This window comes from Trachypithecus francoisi, unplaced genomic scaffold (assembly GCF_009764315.1).
Source record: "Trachypithecus francoisi isolate TF-2019V2 unplaced genomic scaffold, Tfra_2.0 Lachesis_group5, whole genome shotgun sequence".
Classification (NCBI taxonomy): Eukaryota; Metazoa; Chordata; class Mammalia; order Primates; family Cercopithecidae; genus Trachypithecus; species Trachypithecus francoisi.
This window is the reverse complement of record NW_022681470.1, coordinates 4,994,965-5,019,845: the sequence shown is the minus strand read 5'-3', so window position 1 is coordinate 5,019,845 and position 24,881 is coordinate 4,994,965. Positions and strand designations below refer to the sequence as shown.

At 43.0% G+C, this 24,881-nt stretch overlaps 2 protein-coding genes across 15 annotated transcripts in view; one reads left to right on the top strand and one right to left on the bottom strand.

The window, feature by feature from the left end:
* Positions 1 to 8,665, top strand: part of SDCCAG8 (SHH signaling and ciliogenesis regulator SDCCAG8) — a 251,197-nt gene extending 242,532 nt beyond the window's left edge. For 4 of the 10 annotated variants that reach the window (XR_004434333.1, XR_004434329.1, XR_004434325.1 and 1 more), the window contains 2 exons: positions 1,244 to 1,393; positions 2,744 to 8,665. Coding sequence is in view for 4 of the 10 variants with exons in the window: in XM_033199699.1 (XP_033055590.1) it covers positions 3,828 to 3,876 (49 nt within the window). In the remaining 6 variants the exon portion in view is untranslated. The remainder of the gene's footprint in view (positions 1 to 1,243; positions 1,394 to 2,743) is intronic. The other 6 variants (XM_033199699.1, XM_033199696.1, XM_033199694.1 and 3 more) reach the window with 3 other exon arrangements.
* The window catches only part of AKT3 (AKT serine/threonine kinase 3), a 372,395-nt gene that overhangs the window by 5,874 nt on the left and 341,640 nt on the right, over positions 1 to 24,881 (bottom strand). For 3 of the 5 annotated variants that reach the window (XM_033199702.1, XM_033199707.1, XM_033199706.1), the window contains 2 exons: positions 16,328 to 16,430; positions 3,799 to 9,371 (listed from right to left, as the gene is read on the bottom strand). In XM_033199702.1, coding sequence (XP_033055593.1) covers positions 9,286 to 9,371; positions 16,328 to 16,430 — 189 coding nt within the window. In that variant the 3' untranslated portion in view covers positions 3,799 to 9,285. Of the gene's footprint in view, positions 1 to 3,798; positions 9,372 to 16,327; positions 16,431 to 24,881 lie in introns of those variants that run through there. The other 2 variants (XM_033199704.1, XM_033199705.1) reach the window with 2 other exon arrangements.

The window sequence follows — 24,881 nt, the reverse complement described above, 5'->3', positions numbered from 1 at the left end:
CTGCGTCGTTTCAGAGACATGTGTTAGCTTCCATGTCCCTTGATTTCTGGCAGAGAAAAAGAAAAAAGAACCAGCTTCCCTTGAAAAGGAAGTGCCTGATATCACCCAGAGCCCAGCACGGATGGTTATGAAACCAGCAGGATTAGTGCTGAGATCATTGTGGGCTTGAAAGGGCCATTTGAGATAAATAACCATTTTGTACATAGAAAAATAAGGCTCAGAGAAATGAAGTGAATGGAATTGGGAAGTGGCTGGGCAGGGAAATGAACTTCTTCTCAGGCCACAGGATGTGTGGATGGGGGCAGGTACCCGAGCGGGTGTGGGTGGAGCCGGGCCTGGCTGGAACAGCTGCCGAGCCCTAGCCCTGGCGCCCAGAACACGAGGCGGAGGCGGGAGGCGAGCCACCAAGCGAGGCAGGGGCTGCCCTGGAGCTCTGTCAACTCAGGGCCAGCTTTGAAATGCCCCAGATGGAGATGGGGGGAGGGGTCTGCCCTCTCCAGTTACAAATGGATGCTTTATTGCCAGACACACAAGGGACCAGGACCATGTTTCGACTCGGCCAAACCGAGACAGCATGCCAGTGAGCAGAGCAGATAGCGGGGGGCGGGGGGAAGGGGATGTTACCTTCAGAACGGCTGGCTAGAGCCACCCACAGAGAGAATGAAGTGGAAAGTCCGGGCAGGTCTCCCGTGAGCGGGGCGAGGGGTGCCACCATCTCCCCGGGCTGCCACCTCTGGCCTTTCCGGCTGGCTTGGAAACAAAGAGGCAGAAGAGGCTGGCTGGACCCACTTGCCTGGGGAACAGTTCAGGTCACCCCGAGCAACTCATTTCTTACACTCAGAACTTATCAAACTTGAGAAATGAACGAGGCAGGGTTTGTGGAGAGAAGACTCCCATAGGATTTAAAGTGAGAACAAAGAAAATGGGTTAGCAGCTGTGCGCCTGCAGATGCAACCTGTGGACAGCACGGCAGGGGAGCAGTGGCCAGTGCGCTGCAGGGCAGCCACAGGAGGGCCAAAGCAAGGGCCACGACGACAAATGGAAAGGCAGAAGGATGAGAGACACTGGCTGAGGGCTCACGTCCCACTGGCATACGCACGCGCTTCTTTCCTGGACAGCGAGACCACGGTCACTGTGGTGCTGATGACAGGACTTTCTGGAAATAAGCATCATGGAGATCCCTAATGGCAGATAAGCCAGATGTGGGCAGTAACTACGGCTTCTGTCTCGGGACGTGCTGCAGGGTCAGAGAAATGTGTGGTACTGAAGAGTCAGCAAACGGAGGCGACAAAACGGTGAGCTCCTAGGACAGATTATCCAGCCCCCCAGTGCTGACTGAACGCTCACCATGGGCCAGACACGGCTGCAGGCACGGGGGCTTGAGCAGCGGACGGTGAGTTTGACAGTGTGAAAGTGGGGATGGGTATAGAGCTTCTCACCTGAGCTGCATGAAATTCAAAGCCCATGCAGACGGTCACGGCCGGTCTGCCGCAGGAAGGCATCAGGCTGGCTTCCCTGTTCCTGGTGAGGCCCACACATCTGTGTCACTCCCGTGCAGGCCCACAGAATTAGGAGGTCACCTGAGTGCCAGCAGCGAACAGCTCCGATAATGATAAATTGCTAGGTGGCCTGGGAGCCCACAGGCATTATGCAGACTCATCATGAGAACTGCCTGTTTCCTGGTTACTTTTATTTCAGGTTTTCACGCCTATTCTGTATTGTGTGTATGTGGGTGTGTTTTCTACCCAAAATTCAATTCTTTTTTTCATTTTTTTTTTAAGAGACACGGTCACGATCTGTCACCCAGGCTGCAGTGCAGTGGCACGATCATAGCTCATGCAGCCTTGAATTCTGGTCTACAGCAATCCTCCTGCATCAGCCTTTTGAGTCCCTGGGACTACAGGTGTGCACCACCACACGTGGCTAATTTTTACAATTTTTCTGTAGAGATGAGGTCTTGCTATGTTGCCCAGGCTGGTCTCGAACTCCTGGACTCAAGCGATCCTAGTGCCTCAGCCTCCCAAAGCGTGGGGATTACAGGTGTGACCACTGTGCTCAGCTGAGAGTTGGGCTGTTTTGCTTTTGTAGTGTTATCTGTTGGGATTTATGCTTACCCTTTTTGTATTCAGAGTCATCCTAGCATTTCTAAGGTTAGGAAGCCACTGTGTCAAGAGTGAGGCCACCAGGCCACCTGCCCTACGTGGGCAATCCATGGAGCAGGGGTGGAGGGCCATTCAAACCAGGCATTTAGCAGGACTGTGCTGGGTCAGTTCGATCAGCTGGCCTGGAAGGCAGGTCAGCTTGGTGCAAACCATGTGTTTGACGATCAGATTGCATTGGTGGCAGTCTCTGCTGTGAGTATCCCACTGAAGATAGAAGGGAGTCCCCTCTGCAATGGCAGGGCTCTAGGGCACAGTGCACGGGGTGGACTCCACATGGGCCACTCAGAAAGGGCCTGGAGAACAAAGCACCCTGTGGGCTCAGGAAATAGTCCACCTGGCTCCACAGGCCTGCGAGGGCTGTGCGCGTCGGATGGCAGGTTTACTAGGAGGAGTGAGGCCTCCTGCCAGAGCCCCACCTGCATTCAGCCTGAGGCCAGGCCCCCAGCTACTCTAACTACCCTGCTGAGACCACCCCACTACTCACAGACCTGTTCGAGAAAAAGTTGTCCTCAGGGCCTCTCACACACTGGGAAATCAATACTTGAAATGTAAACATTACTTTTTCTCATTTCTTATAAAAGGCAACGGGCTGATGTTCATATATTTCTCTTGAATGAAGATTCGGTTTCACTCATTGTCCTGTCTTGGAAATCCCCACATAATGACGGCTTAAAGTAGGTTGACAGTCCTCCCTTGGAGTCTAGCTTGGAAAATCCTCACTGGGGAGGGGCAGGCCCACTTCTCTTTTTGGCAGACGGTTCCTAACTACAGAGGGACCAGATTGGGCGCCTGGCCCTGCAGTGCGGCCAGTGTAACTGATGTGGAAACCGGGATTTGGAAACCATTGGCTTTTCTCTGGACTTGACACTCTAGAGGGCGAGGACTGTGGCCCAGTCACCTTCCCACACAGTGCAGAGCAGAAACTCCAGCCATGTTTTGTGGAATAGAACCGTTTCCAGTGGCTTCTGACTCTAGTTCCTGGTGTGGTTTAAACTAATTTGGGCAGCCATGGCAGCAGAGGCCAGGAACAGTATTCGGTACTTTCTGAACTTGCGATTCTCCCCCAACCCAATTCGCATGAAGCAGCTTTGCAACATTTGTATCTGTGAAACTGAGAGACCTCAGTGCACCCAACCCCCTCTTCCAACGCATGGGAGGCGTCCAGGTTTCCATGTGAAAATACTTTTTTATATGTTACAATAAATCTGGAGATGTCTCAGCTTGTTTTGTTTCAGGAGGAATTTCTCAGGGGCACTTGGCCTACACCCTGTTTTTCTTCTAGAATTACCTGCTGTAAGGTCAGAACAATTTTCAGTGAACAGATTCTGGCACAAATCAATGTGTCCTTTCCTGGAGAGGAGAAGAGATGGCTCTCTGGCCATGTCCTAACACCAGACTGTCCTTAGTTAAGAAGCACGAGTGTCTGTAGTCTAGGTTGTTTTCAAATTGAACCCATTAAACCAGTGAACCTTATTTCGTATGTGACAAGGGCTTTGATGTGGACAAGATGAGGCACAAACTTTTCATATAATTTCCACATTTTTAGCAACAGGTTTTTTTCTCCAACAGTTTTCATCATAAAAGGTGACTAAACCAGCAAATGAGAAGACAAATCACATTGAAGAACATGAGCTACTGAAACTTACTTTTTATTATTTTTTCCAGTTACCCAGCATGCCACAATCTGATTGCTGACCTGGATGGAACAGAGTGAAATAAATGATTTACAAAGAGATATTTACATTCATCTGATTTAGACTTAATATGCCACAACGCACCACGACCTTCCCAGGGTGACACCGCCTCAGCCTGCAGGGGGGCTGGTCCTCATCAGCGCGTGCGCCATCCCTGCACGCAGCCGGGCTGGAGCTGGAGTCTGACTCCAGATGAGCAGAGCTCCTGGTGTATGTTTTCAGAAATGGCTTGAAGTTACGTGTTTCAATCTGCTCATTCGTATGCTAGGTTGTACATATGACTTTCAATAAATGAACTTTTTAAAGACTTGAGTTGTAATGTTTCCTTTTTATCTTGTAGTGATGAACAAAACACACCAAAAAGGCACATATTTTAACTAGGCCAAAGTATATTAAGGACCAAACTTTTTTTCCTGCCATTCAATTTTCTTTTCATGGTCTATATATCAATCATCCTTCACCTTTAATCGATGTCCCATCAGACTCCATTTTATTTATTGTCCTAATTTGTGCACAATCAATCAGGAGACACCAGGAAGCACTATGCATTACTCTTTCCATTCTGTTAAACAACGAAAACAGACAAAAAAGCATCTTTGGCTCGGTGGTGTCAGATTTTTTTCTTCAATATGCAGTATTTGAGAGGAGCCTAAAAACGTACTTACTTAGTGAAATTAGAAAATTTACTTAGAGTATATCAAATATCTGTACACAGATAATTATTTGTCTAAAATAGTATTTCTACTATACACAGTTAAGCCCTCAAATGCTTTAAAGTAATAAAAATGGACACTGGACATACTGTGTTGTATCTATCTGAGAATGACAAACACTAAAGGCAAGGCTGCAGTTGGGACAGGTCCCTGACCTTTGGCTACCCTGCTTGGCCAGCGAGCCATCATCCTCATCCTCATCCCCATCTCAACACGGAGCTGCTGTCACCATACGCTCAGCCTTGCCTCTCAGAAGTGGTGTGGACTAGGCTTTGGAGGCGGTGGCATGATCTACACACACAGACCATTCGAATCTCTTGAGCATGTAAAAGGCTCAAGCCTGAAACAGTAGAACTTCTATTCAGATTCAGAAGTTTTTTCATCAAATGTGCTAGACATAAAGGCTGTCACATAAGATATTTTAATTGTCCTTAATTCTGTTTTAGATATACTGTGAATAAATTATACAATATTCTAAAAATAGCACCTTTAAAGAATTATAGAGGTCACTTTATTTTAGCCTCCTGGATCTGTCAACCCCAGTGGTTTTGAGCGAAGAGCACATGTGAGAATGCTCTCAAATTTGGCTGTGTGACGTACACATACGCGCTTGACTCACTCTGGTCCCAAAAGCCATTCCTCTGTCTGGCTTCATCACAGGAGCAAAGCCAAGTTTCTACAATAGTAGCTTTATGAGGTAAAATCAGAAAAAGGCCCCATCCAGAATGATTCAACATGAAGTCAGACTGCAGTCCAGCCGTCCTACCCATCTACATCACCCGTGTCTAAGTTTGTTAATTTGCCATGACATGTTAGAAATACACTCTAAGAAAGGAAGTATGCAGAGCAGTACATTATCAGGAAGACATTAATGACAAGCTACATTCCTTCAGATTCTGGGTCCAAACCATGGGTTGTATAGATGATGAGGGTCTGAATGTCTCCAAGGTCTGAGACCTCCTCCATCCCTGGCTTCACAGAATATCCGTCCTAAATCCAGTGCTGAGAGTCAGCGTCTCCCCTCGGAAGCAGCCCTTCATCACAGTTTGCATAACCACACTACTGCCGTTCCACTGAAGTAAAAATGAGCCCCTCCCTATGTGTGTCTGAGCTACAAGGAATTTGTACATTTTCCTGTCACATTTTATACAAGGTAGGTTAATCCCAGCTGGGGCTATTAAAAATCTGTTTCATTAAAGATTTAATTTGGGGGGATTATAGAACCACATCCAACAACAAGAAACAGAGAAGTAGCAGATTGACATAGTGCTTTATTTAAGCTGTCTGCACGAAGGAAAATCATGTTCATCCCTATCATATACGTGTAAAAATACTAAGGATGTACAGTGTACAAAAACAGTTTCTCCTAGTTATTTCACATCCTCGTGGGCCATATACTTAAGGAAATAGACAGTTTTAGTATGACCAACAGTAAGAGTAATACAGTTTCTTGGGTTTATAGTTGCATCTGCTTAAAATCCTTAACCAGATGACTAGATCTTGCACAGATCTAATGAAAGAACTAGCAAGGTCAAGAAATGTCACAAACTATAAAGCTACAGGGAGGTAATTCAATTACCAATTTAGAGGTTTTCTTTTTATTTAAATAAATACTTTACATTTCATGCTTGCCTGTAATGCACTACCAGGAGCAAGATGAGGAAATTCTACTGTGGACAGTACAAACAGTAGCAGCAAAGTGTGTACGTTGAGGTGTATATAGAGAGACCCTGCAGTTAGTAAGGAAGGCCCTTACTTTTGTCCTCTAGGAGAAGCAAGTGGCCCCTGCAAGAACAGTCAGCTTGAAGAAGCTGGAAATCAGGGATGGGAAATGGAAAACAATACTTGAATAATGCTATGTAATTAGTGTAGAAAGCAAAGCTGAGCGTGACCCTGCCAACAATCCAAGCAGAAATGGCCAATTTCCTCCAAGATGGCTGCATTATGACAAGAAGTCAAGCTTCATGACAGTTAGTATGGGCTGGAGTCTGCAAAGTATGAACTGTATTCTCATAGAATGATTCCAGGTTTCAGGGTGTTCCACCTGCCAGAACCCAAAACTACAACTATGGGCAACACAAGGGAAGTTTTAGAAATTCCCTGTACACACATTTCTGGTTTTCTATTATTCCTCCACGGCAGCTAACAGATCTGGAAGTGAAAATAGGGGATTCTCAAAATCAAAGCCAAGAAGACACCTTGTGTGACCCCAGTGGAGTCTCAGACGGTGGAATGGAAGTGACTGAGCCCCAGGCATGGCTGGGGAGGGACTGAGTGCCAGTGTGAGGAGTGGCCCGACTGGGGCAATGTCAGTGCCAGTCATTAAACTTTAGGAAGTGTCCTTGGCCAAGGTCACGGGAATCACTAAGATCTGGGGGAAAAAACCAAAACAACACAAAGCTCTGTGCTTCGTGTACGGCGTCATGGTTTCCCTCCAGAGGAGTAAGTGCTCTGAACACCAGCCAGTCTCAGCTTTCTGCTCTTCCTCCCACCTGTTTCTTTCTTATAGAATGGATGCAAGACAACTTAAAGAACATACCTTCTAGTCTACTTTTTTGTCAAAATGAAACATTCAACATAATTCCAAGTGAAAAAAAAAGTAACTGTGTGTAAGTAAGAATGAACTACCATTTACTGTAACTTCCTACTCAATACTAAGGATGAACTTCACTCAGGTAGAAATATGAAAAATAAGGAGAACATCGATGTCTGAGTATGTCTTAGCTGCCTTAGTAAAATGCCCTTTAACCCCCGTCAGTCCCAGTGGCCCACCCACTGCCAGCAGTGGTTTTATAGCTATAAATCCACACTTCCAGCGTCAAGAGGCTAAGACATCTGCATATGAATATGATTCATCCTACTTAGAAAGTCACTTGCTCTTTCATACAATGCAATCATAATACTACATCACGCTGTAGTCTTCCATTTGGGAGCTGTCAGAGAGTTTAACTAAAATACATTTCCATGATCACTCCACGGAGTGGGATGGCCTTCTGCTTGCCGCAAGTATGGCCCCCAGCCCCTAGGACTTCATAGGCTGCTTTGGAAATTGTCAGCTCCTAGCACCAAAGGGTTTAATCTGAAGATCATCATTAATGAAGGAGAAAGATGAGGTTTGCATACATGCCCCCTTTCAGTGAGAAATGTTGGAATCTGGGGACATGAGTATATACAGAAAAAGAAAAGCTGGAGGTGTTCTCTTTTTTTGTTGTTTTTTCCCTGATGGCTTAATTCAGTGATAAATGTACCATGATCCCAAGAAACACACCAGGTTCTTAGCCTTCACTGCCCACTTCCTAAATCCTCAAGATGTGTTCATTTTGCCATATAAAGATCATTTCTTATCATCACTCAGGTCTCAATTTTCTTCATTACTTTTTGTTGCCAGGTCATCATCATGTTTCAATTCTTCAATGAGCAAACAACAGCTATTTGTTTCATTAACCCCTTGGCATGGATAGTTGGGGATTTTCTCATTTTCAGTACCAAGGGGTTAAATGACAGCGTCTCTTCTCCCAAAGCCAAATTCTAACCAATATATTCCATTTCAGAGCCTTATCGTTAACAGAGGAGAAAAAGTGCATGATTCTCATCAGCGTGTACAATCCTTGCACATGGGTCAAAAGAAACTGCAGTAAGTCTATTTTATATAGGTTGGAGCTGCGTTTGCTGACATGACATACAATTCTCATCACTAAAAAATAAATACTACTGCAATATAAACAAAATCATAAAAGGACATTCAAAGTTTTAACATCTGAGAAAAAGCTAATTCACGTAGAACTGAAAGTAAAAAATTAAATAAGGCAAACACCTGTTTACCTTGGTGTACAAATTTTGGTGAAAAGCAGTATCATTATACCTGTCTACATTCTTCAGCCATCAGAGGTGATAAATGTCAAGAAGGAAAAAAAGTTTCCAAGCACGGGGGAAAGATGCTCTCTGGCGCAAACTGTTTCATAAGACCCTGTAAGTGACCTTGGCTGTGCATGTGCCTTCGTTTCTTGGTAGAAAAGTGTTCACTGGCTCATGATTGCCCAGGAGTCTCCACATTCACATGTGATATGGGCTTCTTCTACAGTATCCACCAGGAATTAAAAAAAATATATATATATCTATATATCCCAACAGTTGTTCAGTCCTTCTACCAAATGCTTCCTAATCAATTCCAGCCACAGCTTAGTGATATATACCTACTTCACGCATGGATCTGATGTGCTTTACATATGCACGCCACCACCCTTCCACAATTGCTTGTTCTGAATTGATAAACTATATCTTCTTAGTCTAGTTAGATTTTCTCTTCTAGAAAGTTAAAAAATGTACCTAGAATCAGTGTATCTCATTTAGCCTTCACTGAGGGAAAAACTCAAAGATCAAAAGATGACAACTGGTGCACAAATGAACAATGGTGGGCTCATGACTTCCAAAGGCTGGAAAGTTACTTCTGAAAGTTGCTATAATAGTAAGACAGTAGCAGCAACAGCATGAGACCTTAGACTGAGATACAATTTCATGCAAAAACAAAAACTGGAGTGTATTTGCGTGTATGTGTATTTTCATGAGGGTGAAAGGTGGCGAGGGGTGAAGACCCTTGGCTGGTCTGGGATGTCGGAAGGTGCCCCTGCTATGTGTAAGAGCTAGGACTGGTGATGTCCAGGAATCATTTTCAGTAATAAATTGAAGATGACAGTGAAGTAGCAGAATGAAAGAGACTTATTCTCGTCCACTTGCAGAGTAGGAAAACTGAGGGAAATGCGGCCGCCTCTCATTGTCCATGCAGTCCATACCATCCTCATCATCTGTGGGCAGGAAACATCTATTTTAATTTTACATTTATTTTTTGCAACATTATCTCTGGTCTATGTTTTGTAAACTCTGAACACAGGAAAGATGAACAGAGGCAAAAGCTCCCATAAGCTTGTGTTTATCGATAAGCTATACAGTAATTATACTTCAAAAATCATCTGATTTTCATAAATACATAGTCTATGAAGAAATAATACTATAGAATCATCTCTAAGACATCAAAATTTCAAGACTCAATGAAACAGAACAATGGTATTGAAGAAAACAAGTGTTTAAGAAGGAGCAGTCTTCAGTAACCTTTCGTTTCATGTAACCACATATATCAAAACTGCGAGTCAGTGAAACTCACAGCATCCAAAGTCTGTATAGAATCCATCAGCAAATGTCTTCAAGTGCTTGTATTTTTTCTTTGTGGGGCTTTAAGTACAATTGTAAAATAAAGCTTCCTATGAAATGTTATTCAGTATCTAACATCTGGCTTAACTCACCTTTCCCAATTTCCCTATGATAACACTTTAGCATGAAGGGGCTAAGTGAAAGAAAAAGAGGGAAGGATGTCAACGTCTGAGGCCTGGCTCATCAGGAAACAACCGAAGAGACTCGAAAGGCATCAAAGCAGGCCGCTTACAATCACAGTGTTCCTCCTCTCAGCTTCCCTGGTTTTCTGTATTTCAAAGATCACAGATGATCAGCACCCTCTTCTCCTAAGTGTCCTGTGATGACAGCCCTGTGCTGTCGGAAGCTCTTCCTGATATGTGGCCATACGGTCAGCCACTCAGTCAACATGCACTCCCACACATCTGCTCTGGGCTGAGCACCCCTCAGGCCCATGGACTGCAGAACTCTGAACGAAGCTCCCAAGGACCCCGGCCTCACAGTCTCCTGGGGGAGGTGCTCCATTTTAAATCCCCCGTGCTCTCCTCTAAGCTTAATTATATGCTGTCCTGCAATGGAAATCAGTGAATCTTTCCAATACTCAACCCTTTTCTCTTCAAGCAAAATAATTCAGTTTCCTCAAACCCATATAGGAAGTACATTACCAATTTTTTAAAAATATTCTAACCTCTCCAGGGAGCATCAGCTGGACGTGGGTGTAAACAAAGAAAGCATACAGGCCAGATCCCACTGCACTGAGGCTCTGACTCTGTCACCCTGAAGAGGAGGATGCTCTGCCTTTGTCTGAAGAATAAACACTTGCATTCTTGTCTCACTGTTTTTCTTTTCTGTATCCCACTCTTAATGCAGAAGATTCTAAGAAATGGGATTCAAGCTGGCATTAGCCCAAATGTTTGACCCCTAATGATTCAGAAGATATCCTTGCATGAGGTGAGAACTGATCCATCTAGAAGCATTTGTGGCTCCCTGCTCTGTGAAAGACACTGAACTCAGAGGCCCTCTCTCCTTCTGCAAATTGACCCCTGTAACTGCAGTCAGCATTTCTAGAAGGTATTGAGGTTTGGGGAAATCTCTACCTCCTTATAAAGTTATTGGTTCCAATATTTGTACCAAGCAAGTCACATGCATCTTTTCGATCAAACACCTTCAGCAGTTTTTTTTTAGCTCCAGTCAAAACGGAAGGAGCTGGGAATGATGGTGTATCCGTGGTCGAGCCACAGAGCATAAACACTCTCTAGAGAATACAGGCAGCTAAAACCTTAATGTTCAGATTCTGACATGTGCCAATCACATTTCAAATAAACAATTTTCCTCACCAACAGCTTTATTTTGCTCAGTGTTTCTGCACAGCAAACATGCAGCTGGCTCTGGACAGCAGTGGGGAGCCTGGTGCTTGTCCTGCTCAGCCAGGAAGGGCAGGAGAGCTGCCTGGGTTCCTGGGGCCATGACCAGGACTCACTCTAGCCTGGGGAGGTTCAGCATCCAGGTTAGCCAGATGCTCCACAGGGGCAGGTGCTGGACACTCTCTTGGAAGAGGAGGGACTCTTGCCGGGTGTCAGCTAAGAACTGAGAGACAGCTTTCACTCTCACTTCAGTAACACATTCCTCACAATTCTGAATCTAGGACATTTCACAGATAGCCCTGAGGGCTCCAATCCTTGATATTCTTTAAAGCCAATGATCCCCCTTCCATCATTCCAGCCCTTTTCTGTTGTCAGGCTTGGTAACAATGAGGTGTGAATATCTGATCATGGCCCTAAAAGAGCTGAGAGCCTGGGCAGGATGGTGGGAGGGGAGCTGGAGGAAGTGGCAGCTGCCTCTGAGTCGGAGCCTGTCAATGTACACAAGTTAGTTCCTGCTGCGAGAGGCTGTGCATAGGGAATAGTGATGATAATGAGCATGAACTATGTTTTTCAAAAACACTTATCTGGAAAAAGAAGACCATGATCAACTCTACATGCTACATCCCTTGAATCTCTGCACCCAAGGAACATCAGTTGCCTGATTTTCTTAGAACATTTAACAAACGTCATTATATGGCAGTAAAAGCGACCAGATCTCAAAGAAACCCTCTTTTTCTGTAAGGGGAAGGCGGAGGACCATCAATGGCAATAACGAAAGATGACACATTCCCAAATCTGTTCCATTATTAATGCCAGTGAGGACAATCTGGCATGTCACTGCAGCTGTTTGTAGAAAATGGAACATTTTGCGTTTCTAACTGCTGATTTGTTCTGAACAGTAACTGTACTCTGTTTTATACCAGCAAGGTGGCAAGTGGGAAGGCAACTGCTAACGACGGCGCTGCCCTGGACTGTGACCAGCGAAACCTCTGTGTGTTAGCAGTGAGGGAGCTGCAATGGTTTCTTACCAGTTAAACTTTTCTTACCAGTGAAACTATTCAAAGCGGCAAGAAAAAGGTTATATGTTCAATGTAATCATCATTTTAAGGTTTCACTGATTCTCATTTTTATCTGCCCCTTAAGGGAATCTAGGATGGATCCAGGAACTGTCAAACTAAAAACACTGCCCCTTTGCCCTAGAAGAACCCAGAAGCTGCAGTTCACCACCATCGAGGCTGCTCCCCTAAGACAGGAAGCCCCCAGTGCTGAGCGCTGCGCTGTGCTGAGCCACACAGACAGCAGGAGCAGCTGCTGAACACAGGTGCCTACAGATGCGTCGATGCTAGTCTTTGCCTGGGCACACTGCTGAGCTCTTTCATCTGACTTTCCTTTCTACAGAGGTCCTGAATAGGGAAAAACGCAGTACGTCCACAGCGCCCTCCCCACCCTCAATTGTGGGGTGCCCTGTCAAACACAGATGACACTGCTAGACTCTCGTTTCCATACTGTCCAGGGCCCAGGAGCAGGGCAGGACCACACCCCATTTCTGACACCCACAAAAGGCAGACTTTTTTTTTTAAAGACAGAGTCTTGCACTGTTGCCCAGACTGGAGGGCAGTGTTATGATCTCAGCTCAATGCAGCTTCCGCCTCCTGGGTTCAAGTGATTCTCCTGCCTCAGCCTCCCGAGTAGCTGGAATCACATGCATGCAGCACCACGCCTGGCTAATTTTTATATTTTTTTGTAGAGAGGGGGTTTCACCATGTTGGCCAGGCTAGTCTCAGACTCCTCCTGACCTCAAGTGATCCACTCGCCGTGGCCTCCTAAAGTGCTGGGATTACAGGTGTGCACCACTGTGCCTAGACAAAAAGCCAGACTTTTGTGGGCCGACAATTGCAGGTGGATTTTGATAACCATCTTGGAAGTTACTACAATGTACAGGCTTCGTAAGTATCTCTGTCTCAATCTAGAAGTGAACCTATGATCGTTTAAAGACACCAAGGTTGTAGGGCTTTTACAGCATGACCCATGTCTGAAAGGACACATGTTATTTAATAACAGAGTTGCTGTTAGTGGTAAAATATGACATGCCAGGAAAAACGTTCTTGATGGCTTTTATATTGCTGATTAATGAAGCCAAGGAACTAGGTTCAAATTATGTTCTAGAAACTGTGCTGGGGGACTTCTAACACTTTCTAACATTTCAGTCTCATTTTAGAAGTCCTAGAAATTGAGCAATAAAATGCAAAGTAACGACAAATTCTCATCAGGACAAGTGCCCCGTGGGTGTGGTATAAGGAATAAGGCAGGTAAGATGAATTTCGAAGAGATTCTGGTCCTTGAAAGCTAGGGCTTTGAACTTCAAGTCAATCATGAAAAAATAACTGACTAAGAGGCATATACCACAGTTTCTAATTGACCTTATTTGTAACCAAATCCATTTTGATTTGCTCTGGTCTTTCTAGTCCCACATTTCCAAGCACAGCATTAGTTGGCCCTGTCCGCCGGCCCTCCACGACGCCGCTCCTGCAGCCAGGTGCCCGCTGGGTCGGGCCTATCGTCCCCCGAAATGGACTGGACCACAGCACAGAGTAATACTATGGACTAACCAATCTGGTGCTTGAGCAGCATTGAAAATAGGGTGATTCAAATTTGCAGAACTCTCGGTGCCTCTCCTAAATTTCTCAGGCACACAGGAGGACAAAAACAGGCCACCGAGAGAGTATCAGCCCTGCTCCCCGCTTTTGCAGAGGACAAAGTGACGGGCCATCACCCAGAGCTGTAAGGGGCAGAGGCAGGACACAAGACAAGGGTTCCCCAGGTCTGAGTCCTGGGCTTTTTCAGCCTCACTCTGGGTCCCAAATTGGGATTTCACTTTTAGCTTTCTGAAGTAAAATATCTACTCCTGATATGTTAGAGCCTTCTTATTTCTATGACTTCCAAAATAACGTATTTACTTGCTCTAAAGAGTACGCAAATGCCAAATGCTCTATTTAAGAATAGAAACTTTCTCAAAGAGGCTGAGACTGAGGACAGAGACCTGTCAGGACCTTTCCAATGTCTGCTTTGGATATTCAGAGGGGTGGCAAACCTGGGTGTCCTCCCAGCTCTGAAGTTCCTAGGCCCTCACCATCTTCTGTTTATTTATGCACCTAACAAGTATTACTGAATATGCACACCGTGCCAGGCATCTAACTAGGAGCTTGGGCTAACAACGAATGAGACAAACTAGATCCTTCCTCTCCAACCCACTGCACGTTAGTGGTAGAAAGAGACACTAAGCAAACAAACAGAAAAATACCAGCAAGTAAAGGTGCCAGTGGAGAGAATGAAGGGTGGGAGGGAGTGTTGTCAGACTGATGTTCTTCAGACTAGGAGGTCAAAGAAGGTTCTCTGATGGAATGACATGCAGGCTTAGCGCTGAAGGCCAAGAAGGAGCCGTCCATGTAAGATCAGGGAAGAAGAGCATTTCAGGCATGGACACCATAAACACTGTACCCAGAGCCTGAGGCATGGTGACCTGTGGCATGTTCAAGGTGTGGCTGGAACCCAGGGACAGTGGGGGAAGATGGAACAGGAAGAGGTCAGAGAGGTGGACAGAGCCCAGATCAGTCAGTGCTATGCAAACCAGTGTGAGCAAACTGGATTTAGAGTGCAATGGGATGGCACTGGAAGGTTTTAAGCAGAGGAATGGTGTGGTCTGATTACAGTTAGGATTATATCCAAATGAAAGGGCCTAGCAAAGGAACTGCCCATGGGCGGATCCAAAAACTCACTGGTGTTACCCAGCATTTTGGACAATTCTAATGCACAGTCCATGCTGGGGACAGAGACCAAGGCCTATGCCCATTATTTCTACTCAGCCCTGAGCTACTTGCCCATGACTCCACAGGCTTTCCAACACTGTCTGTCAGTGACTCTTAGTGATTCTAAAATTCTAGCAATGGCACAAGACTGAGTGGAAACTCTGCCTCACCACAGGATAGACCATGAGTAGCTCTCTTCAAGGTATTGGTATTTCACAACTTAGCCTGGACATCGGTCAAGTTGGTAAGCCCTGCTCCTGACTATGGCTGACCCAACTTCAGGACCTGGAGTACTTTAACTTTATGTGAATCTAAAGAAAGAAAAGCACACACACACAATTATATCTTCACTTTCAGGGTGTTCACAGTCCCCTTGTCGCTAGACCATGGTCCCCAGATTAAGACCTCTTGGCCCACATGACCCCTTGTTTGCCTCTTGACAGGAGAATCTGTCGCCTGTGACCATGTTGGGCACAGCATTAGCCTCCAACCTCCCCTCTCCCGGACACTGAGTCCACATCAGCACAATTGATGAATCTGCCTCCGAAAAAGGAATGAGAAGAGAAGACATATAGGAAAGGAATCGAAAAGAAAAGGAGAGAAAAACTATGATGTGAACCAAAAAATGTGTGACTTGAAGCATCCTTGCAGCTCTCCAAATATTGCCCTGAAACGCAATCGTATTCACATTCCTAAGTTAGTGATGATACACACAGACCTCTGTCAGCATGAAAATGTTTATCAATTATGTCTGATCACCTTTTCCCTCATTACAGCTCCACTTCTTTATGGTATTTCTCTAAGTGTGAGACATACTACTGTATATGAATTGACTTGAAGTGGTACATGAACACACAGTTTTCATAAATATGTAATTTATATGTATCCAAAAGAACCAGCAAACTAAATTATGCCCTCACAGATAATGCTATTTGAGAGAGAGCTAGGTAAAAAGGAGTGACTCTAGGTGAATTTTAAAACTATTAAGTAAGTAGGAGGCCAGAATTGGCAAAATTCTGAAGATGATGTGGGAATGAACGAAGTCTAGGAAAGAGGGCCGTCTCTATTTCACAATCCTTTCAGTTGGTGTCAAAAGAATCTATTGGAGAACAGTAAGGAAGGGCCAGTCTGTAATTTCATCTACAGTTTCTCTCTATATAATTTATCCTACCCAGAAAAGCATTTCTTGCAGTCCTTTGATATTACTTGTCTTTTGATATTTCCACTGGGAACTCAATGTTCTTAAATTCAATTCAATATTCAATATTCTTAAATAGAATGGAGTAAGTCACTGTGGAATTTGATCTTGAAAATATCAGATGAGTTTTTAGAAGACTGTTTTCTTCAATTACATTAGAAGAAATTATATTAGAAATTTATCAATTGCCTTCTAAATTTACTTACATTTTTCAGGTGGTGTTATTGTAATAGTCTGAGCTGTAAATTCTTCATCAAAATATCTAGTATCTGTCTCAGATGTTACTTGAGGTTTAAAAGGAGGTACAAGCTGTAAAAAGAAAGAAAAAGAGTTTTATTAACTGATTTCAATTCAGGAAAATTCCTTTCTAGGAAAAAAGCAGAGAGCACGTAGTTAAATGAACAGAACAAAAGTCTACAATGCTGAGTCGCTGTGTAAGGGGGACATGGTATTTGGCTTCCTGGTCAATAGTCTAAACAAACCGGTGGATAATTGGTGGTTCTGTATAAAATCTAATAGATCACGAAAAACAACAAAGGAAAACCACAGAATAGGACGGGAGAGGGATATTGAAAAATCTGTCCTGGTTTTTTCCCCCAATAACAAACATACATGCTAAACCATATTGACAGGGAGCAGTGTGCCAGGATGTGGGCTCTTCTCCGGGCAGCCTCTTTCTAGTACTAGCTGAAGAAGGTATTAGTAAAAATACAACTTAATAATACAGCTATCACCAGGTTACAGACGGGAGTGCTGCCTTTCCCTTCGTAAAGAACTACAACTTTGGACTTTGCTAAGAATTTACTGATAGGAAATGGGCATCGATGCCCGCCCTGCTCTGGAAAAGGGTTTCTTGGCAGCCCCTGCAGTTACACGCAAATTTTTGCCCACAGCTTTCATCAGATCCTCAAAGGGGACCACAACCCAGAAGGGATTAAGAGTAGCTCCTCCGGGATTGACAGGGCAGGAATCATCTCATTCAAGTTGCACCTGCGGCGGGCATGGGGGTGGGGGAGGCGGGGGTGGAAGGAAAGTCTGGGGCTAGCGGAGGTTTCAGGAGCCGGAGCCCTGTGAACCTCTGCTGGTTGGGAGGGAGAAGGAACTACCACGAGGCTTCTGCTTCTCAGGGCTCTAGCCTTCAGGGATAGGTGGAACCCACAGGTTTCTTCTAGCACAGGATGCCCAGACCCAGAGCATTAGGGTCCGAGTATGTGCTCTGCAGAGTATCATTCAGAACAGGGGATGCTGCTTTAGAATACAGTTCTCATGGGGATAGGAACATGGCAAACAGAATGACAGAAATCAGCATGTTTTATAAAAATTTTACAGAAACAAATACACAATTGGCTTGAGATCAGTGCATTTTTCTACTCTTTCTGTCACCAAATTTACGTTAAATAATAAGGCGAAATCTTTAAATTATTCTCTAGACAGAACTGTATTTTTAAGAATCGTGGGATGAGCAGAATTAAAAGTAGGTTTTCAAAATAAAGGACCACATTTCAGTTTATGGTGCATGCTACAAAGCATTCTTAATCTCTTCTTTTTATAATTCTTTCTGTTTGCCCCCAGCACACAGCTATTCTCAGGTCTTCATGACTGTCAAGCTTTGAGGATGAACCAACTCTACATTCCACTGATCAGCTGGTAACGGCTACTAATGCCTGACCCAAAACAAACTCCTCTGCTAGTGTAAGCAGAAGCCTGCCCCGGTGCCGGACCATGTTCCTCTCTAGCTGCTCTGCTGGCTCCCTGGACATGAGCAAGCAGGTCACTCCACTGCTGGAAACCCTCCCTCTGACTCTTGGGCCAAGTGCACTGTCTTCACCAGCATCACATATCACATGCACACGCACATGCACAGGGAACACTAGACGCGACAGAGGCTGGAACGATTTTTTTTTTTTTTTTAAGAAAACCAAGGTGTAATTGCCCCTATCTGACAGGAAACTGGAAGACTGGAATTCTGGTTGGGTTTTTCTGATTACTATTCTACAGATGTTCACAAAATAGGTCTTTATCCTTCCAATCAAAAGTTAACCACAAGAAATTCCTGTGGCTGGAATCGGCCTCTCTTGGGCACTAGGAGTAGGTTTTGCTTACCTCTGCCCGCCCCCCCGCCCCCCCGCCCTTTTCATCTGGTTCTTTGTGATGTCAAACATTTAAATTTGCCTTCAAGTTAGGGGAAACTTGTCCTTTTAGATGAGAGAATGATCACCTGTAATTTTAACAAACTGAAACCTATCTCAACAGTTTTCAAAAGATTACAGGGGAGCTTAAAATAGTCTCTGTTTCAAATGCCACATGTACTGAGGACTTTCCCGACCGCTTTCTTCTATTAAACAGCTATCCTCCCCTCACTTTCTAGCTTCACACTGCTTTTTCTTCAAGACTTTGTGACATCTGATACACAGGCACGTATACCACATATGATATACGTAGATTTGTTTGTTACCGTCAATGTCATCATCAATAAAACAGAAGTTCAACGAGGGCAAGGACTTTAAAAAAAGTTTACTGATGCGTAATTAACATACACTAAACAGCACACGTTAAGAATATACAACTTGGGCTGGGTATGGCAGCGTGTGCCTGTAGTCCCAGCTACTTGGGAGGCTGAGGTGGAAGGATCACTTCAGCCCAGGAGGCAGAGGTTGCAGTGAGCCAAGATTATGCCCTTGCACTTCAACCCAGCCTGGGCAAAAGAGTAAAACCCTCTCAAAAAAAAAAAAGAAAGAAAAGAAAAACAGGCAGCTGATATGTTTTGACATATGTATATACCCATGAAACTGTCACCAAAATCAAGATGGTGAAAACATCTACCACTTCAAACGTCTTCTTGTGCCCATGTGTGCTTCCATCCTCCCGTCCCTGCAGGCCATGACTGGCATACTTTCTGCCATAACTGACTTGCTTGTATAAGAATTTTATGCAAATGGATCATATAGTATGTACTCTTTGTCTGTCTTGTTCATTTAGCATGATTACTTTGATATTCATCCATGTCACCGCATGTATCAATAGTTTACCCACTTTGCTGGGTAATATTTCAGTATACAGATGTATCACAATTGACCCACTCATCTGTCAATGAACACAGGGGCTGTTTCCAGTTTGGGGCACTTACAAACAAAATTGCTATTAACTTTTATGTCCAAGTCTTTGTGTAGACATATGATTTAATTTAGGACAAATACTAAGGAGTGGAATGGCTGGGCCATATGGTAGGTATACATTTGACTTTTCCAGAAACTGTCAAATTGTTTTCCTTTATGTTAAAAAACAATTCTAATTCCTAATTCACTCAGAGCATTTCATTTTTTGTTTAAATAAATTTTTAAAAGGATGGATTTTTCTTGATTTTTTTTTTGCATCATTTGATATAATCATTTCCTTCTTACTCTGTTAATAGGTGAACTTCAGTGACTGGTTCTGAATGTTAAATCAATCTTATATTCCTAGAATAGACCACATTGGTAACGGTTCTTTGTATCTATTGTTAGATTTAATTTGCTAAAATTAAATTAAAACATTTTAGCATATATGTTCATTAAGAATATTGGTCTATAGCATTCTTTTAAAAATCTCTTTGCAGGCCAGGCATGGTGGCTCAGGCCTGTAATCCCAGCACTTAGGCCGAGGCAGGCAGATCACGAGGTCAGGAGATTGAGACCATCCTGGCTAACATGGTGAAATCCCCATCTCTACTAAAAATACAAAAAATTAGCCGGGTGTGGTGGCGGGCGCCTGTAGTCCCAGCTACTCAGGAGAATGGCATGAACCCGGGAGGCGGAGCTTGCCATGACCTGAGATGGCGCCACTGCACTCCAGTCTGGGTGACAGAGTCTGAGACTGTCTGAGACAGACTCTGTCTCAAAAAAAAAAAAAAAATCTCTTTGCATACTGATGTCAAGTTAGTACCTGCCTCACAGAATGAATTGAGAAATATTCTCTCATCTTCAATTTTCTGGAATAATTTGTATAGAATTGATAATATTCCTTAAATGGTTGGTAGACTTCATTGGTGAAAATATGTGGGTCTGGTGTCTTTGTCAGAAGGATCTTAACCACAATTATAATTTCTTTAGTAGGTACAAGGCTATTCATGACATCTATTTCTTCTTGGTAATTTGTATCTTTCAAGATATGTGTCCATTTCAGCCAAAGAGTTGATTTTATTGGCATAAAGTTATACATAATGTTTCTATATTATCCACTTAATACCAATATAATCTGTAGCAGTGTCAACGTTTATTATTTGTCTTCTCACTTTTCTATTCAGTCAGGTGAGAAATACATCCATTTTAATGATCTTCTCAAAAGCCCAGTTCTCCTTTCATCAATTTTCTCTATGATTTTTTGTTTGTTTCATCGATTGCTATCCCAATCTTTATTTCCTTTGTTCTGTTTACACTGCGTTTAATTTGTTCTTATTTTTATAATTCCTTTTTCTTCTTTTTTAGAGACAAAATCTGGCTCTGTCACCAGGCTGGAGTAGAGTGGTATGATCATAGTTTACTGAAGCCTCCAACTCCTGGCCGCAAGCCATCCTCCTGCCTCAGCCTCCTGAGTAGCTATGACCACAGGTGCACACCAGTATGCCCAGCTAATATTTTGTTATTTAGAGATGGGATCTCACTATGTTGTCCAGACTAGTCTAGAACTCCTCTACCTTGGCTTTCAAAAGTACTGAGTATAGTTGTGAGCTACTGTGCCCAGTCCTAGTTTCTTAAGATAGAAGCTAAGGTCATTAATCTTACACTTTTCTTCTTTTCTAATATTTAAAAATATCTTTTAGTACTATACATTTTATTTAGTACTATAAAGTATTGCTTTAGCTGTATATCACAGCTAAACATGTTGTGTTTTCATTTTCAGTCCCTTCAAAATACTTTCTAATTTCCCTTTGATTTCTTCTTTGATTCATGGATTATTTAGTATTTAGTTTCCAAGAACTTGGGGATTTTCCATATATCTTTCTGTGTCTTTTTAATTTCATTTCCTTCAAAGAGAATCTATTTTACAGTACTTAAATCCTTTAAAATTCATGGAGTTGTTTTGCTCAACATATGGTGGACTGTGGTAAATGATCTGTGACCTTGAGAAGAATAAGTGTTCTTATGTTGTTGGGTAGTGTGTTTCATAAATGTCAATTAGATCAAGCTGATTGACGGTATTGCCCAAGTTGTCTATAATCTTACCAATTTCTCTCCAATTGCTGTATCAATTATTTGAAGATGGGTATTGAAACGTCTAATAGTAATTGTAAATTTGTCTATTTTTCCTTATATTAGTTTTTGCTTCATATATTTTGAAGTTTTGTTATTAGATGCATAACTAAGATGGTTAATACTTCTTGATGAAATGACTCCCTTAATTATTATGAAATAATCCTCCTTTTCTCCAGCAATATTACTTGCTTTGAAATCTTCTTCTTATGATTTAATATAGCACTCTAGTTTTCTTTTGATTAGGGTGAGCATAGTATATAATTTTCTGTTCTATTACTTCTAATCTACTTATATCTCACATTTAAAGTTGATTTCTTATAAGCAGCATCTAGACAGTTCTTGCTTTTTACCAAGTCTAATCTCTGTCTTTCAATTGTGGTGTTTACAACATTTACATTTAATGTGATTATTGATATAATTAAGATTAAATTTACCATCTTGCTATTTGTTTCCCACTTGTCTCATCTGGAACTTTGTGTTGCACTAATGTGATTTTCCCAACCCCTAAAACAGTCTTTGCCACAGAGTAGCATTCAACAATAGTTGCAAAATAAATGAATCAATCATTAAATCTTGGAGTGGAGTAAGATGTCAGTGAGCATGTAGCATATCTTTTTAGAGATTAGGAAATTAAAGCTGACACTGGTTAAATGGCTTGCCAAAAATTATACAAATAAGAACTGGAGTGGCAAAAACCTAGGTCTCTTGATCTCAAGGTCTTTTTACTGTAGCATTTACAACGTGAAGGCTTTGAATGAAAACTACTTTTGCTTTTGATTATTTCTCTACAAATTAGTCAGTCAAGATATTCATTCTGGGAAGCATTATTCCCCCTTCCACTCTCCCTGTCCCTGAAAGTGAAGACAACTCAGTGTAATATAAACATTTGTAGAGGAAGCAAAGACCCTACATTATGTAGATGGGGAACCTTGTGGGGTAGGGCTTGTAAAAGACTGCCTCAGTACGGTTGGGCGCGATGGCTCACGCCTGTAATCCCAGCACTTTGGGAGTCTGAGGCAGGCAGATCAGGAGTTTGATACCAGACTGGCCAACATGGTGAAACCCCGTCTCTACTAAAAATATAAAAATTAGTTGGGTGTAGTGGCACATGCCTGTAGTCCCAGCTACCTTGGGAGGCTGAGGCAGGAGAATTGCTTGAACCTGGGAGGCAGAGGTTTCAGTGAGCTGAGATTGTGCCACTGCACCCCAGCCTGGGTGACAGAGCAAGACTCTGTCAAAAAACAACAACAACAACAAAAATGGCCACAGTACTTGAACAGAAGCAGTCCCATAAAAATCATCAGGATGCCCCAACTTTAGATTTCATTACAAATTTCTAGAATATATAATATTCCTGAGTAGTCTTCAAAAAGTTTATGGAAAATGTGTATTATGAAAACACCATGCACAGATTTCAAAAAATTTCTGCACCAAAATTAACTCATACTAACTTGTTGTAACATGTCTGTACAAGGCTCAAGTTTGAGGCACTAAGGAGGATAAGACATCAGTTTGGAAAGAGCCCCTGTAAGAGCAACATGAATTCTAAAATCGAAGCAAGAACAAACATTAAATTCATGGTGAAGCCTGGGTGGAAGAATGATTAAATCACTGATGCTTTATGAAAAGTTATGGGGGCCGGGCGCGGTGGCTCAAGCCTGTCATCCCAGCACTTTGGGAGGCGGAGACGGGCGGATCACGAGGTCAGGAGATCGAGACCATCCTGGCTAACACGGTGAAACCTCGTCTCTACTAAAAATACAAAAAACTAGCCGGGCGAGGTGGCGGGCGCCTGTAGTCCCAGCTACTCCAGAGGCTGAGGCAGGAGAATGGCGGGAACCTGGGAGGCGGAGCTTGCAGTGAGCTGAGATCCGGCCACTGCACTCCAGCCCGGGCGACAGAGCAAGACTCCGGCTCAAAAAAAAAAAAAAAAAAAAAAGTTATGGGAAGTATGCCCCAAATAAATCAGCAGTCTAAAAATGGGTAACTTATTTTAAGAAGGGACAAGACAATGTGGAAGATGAAGCCCACAGCGACAGACCACCCACGTCAATTTGCAAGGGAAAAATTAATCTTGTTTGTGCCCTAATTCAAGACGACCAATGATTAACAGCAGAAACAATAGCCAATACCATAGACATCCCATCTGGTTCAGCTTACAGAATTCTGACTGAAAAATTTAAGCTGAGCAAACTTTCCACTCGATGGGGGCCAAAACCATTGCACTCAGATCGGCTGTAGACAAGAGCAGAACTTTCCATGGAAATTTTAAACAAGTGGAATAAAGATCCGGAAGCATGTCTTTGAAGAATTGTGACAGGAGTTGAAACATGGTTCTATCAGTATAATCCTCAAGATAAAGCAACGGGTATGAAGAAGTGGAAATGGTCCAGTCAAAGCAATATTGGACAGGTCAAGCAAGGGCAAAGGTCATGGCCATAGTCTTTTGGGTGCTCAAGGCATTTTGCTTATTGACTTTCTGGAGGGCCAGAGAATGATAACACCTGATTATAAGCACCTGGAGAAAGTTAGCCAAAGCTTTAGCAGAAAAACTTCCAGGAAAGCTTCACCAGAGAGTCCTCCTCCACCAGCATAATGCTCCTGCTTAATTCCTCTCATTAAACAGGGGTAATTTCATGAGCTTTCATGGGAAACCATTAGGCATCCACCTTACAGTCCTGATTTGGCTCCTTCTGACTTATTTTTCCCCTAAACTTAAAAAAGCTTTTAAAGAGAACTAGTTTTTCTTCACTTAAAGACTGCACTGCCATAGGTAAATTACCAGGACGTTCAGCTCTTTAGGGACGAACTAACTAGCTGGTATCGTGGCTTACAAAAGTATCTTCAACTTGATGGAGCTTATGTTGAGAAATAAAGTTTATATTTTCTGTTTTTATCTTTTAATACCATTTTCCATGAACTTTTTGAAGTCCCCTCATATTTACTTTAAATAATAGTTGAACGAATTTCAAATATTACATTATTATAGGTTGAAATGTGTCCCTCCAAAATTAGTATGTTTCAGCCCTAACCCCAAGTACCTCAGAATGTGACTCTATCTGGAGATAAGGCCTTTAAAAAAGTAACTGCATTAAAATGAGATATAAGGGTGTGTCTTAACTCAATCTGGTATTTTACAAGAAGAGGAAATTGGGACACACAAGTAGACACACTAAGGAAAAACCACATGAAGACACAGGGAGAAGACGGCCTTCTCCAAGCCAAGGACACCTCAGAAGAAACTAACCCTGCCTGTACCTTGATCTTGGACTTTAGCCAGAAATGTGAGAAAACGAATTTCTGTTGTTTAAACCACCCAGTCTGTGGTATTTTGTTACAGCAGCCCTAGCACATTAATACATTAATTTCCTATTTCAGCTTTAAACCAGAATCTTCATCTTTTCTTTTTCTCTAACCACATCTCTCAAAACATTTCTGTATCAACAGAATGTAAATTCCCATTTAGAAAGGATAGTCATAAATATTTCTGTAAATCTCAGCTACTTTTATGGATCAACTCAATGAATAG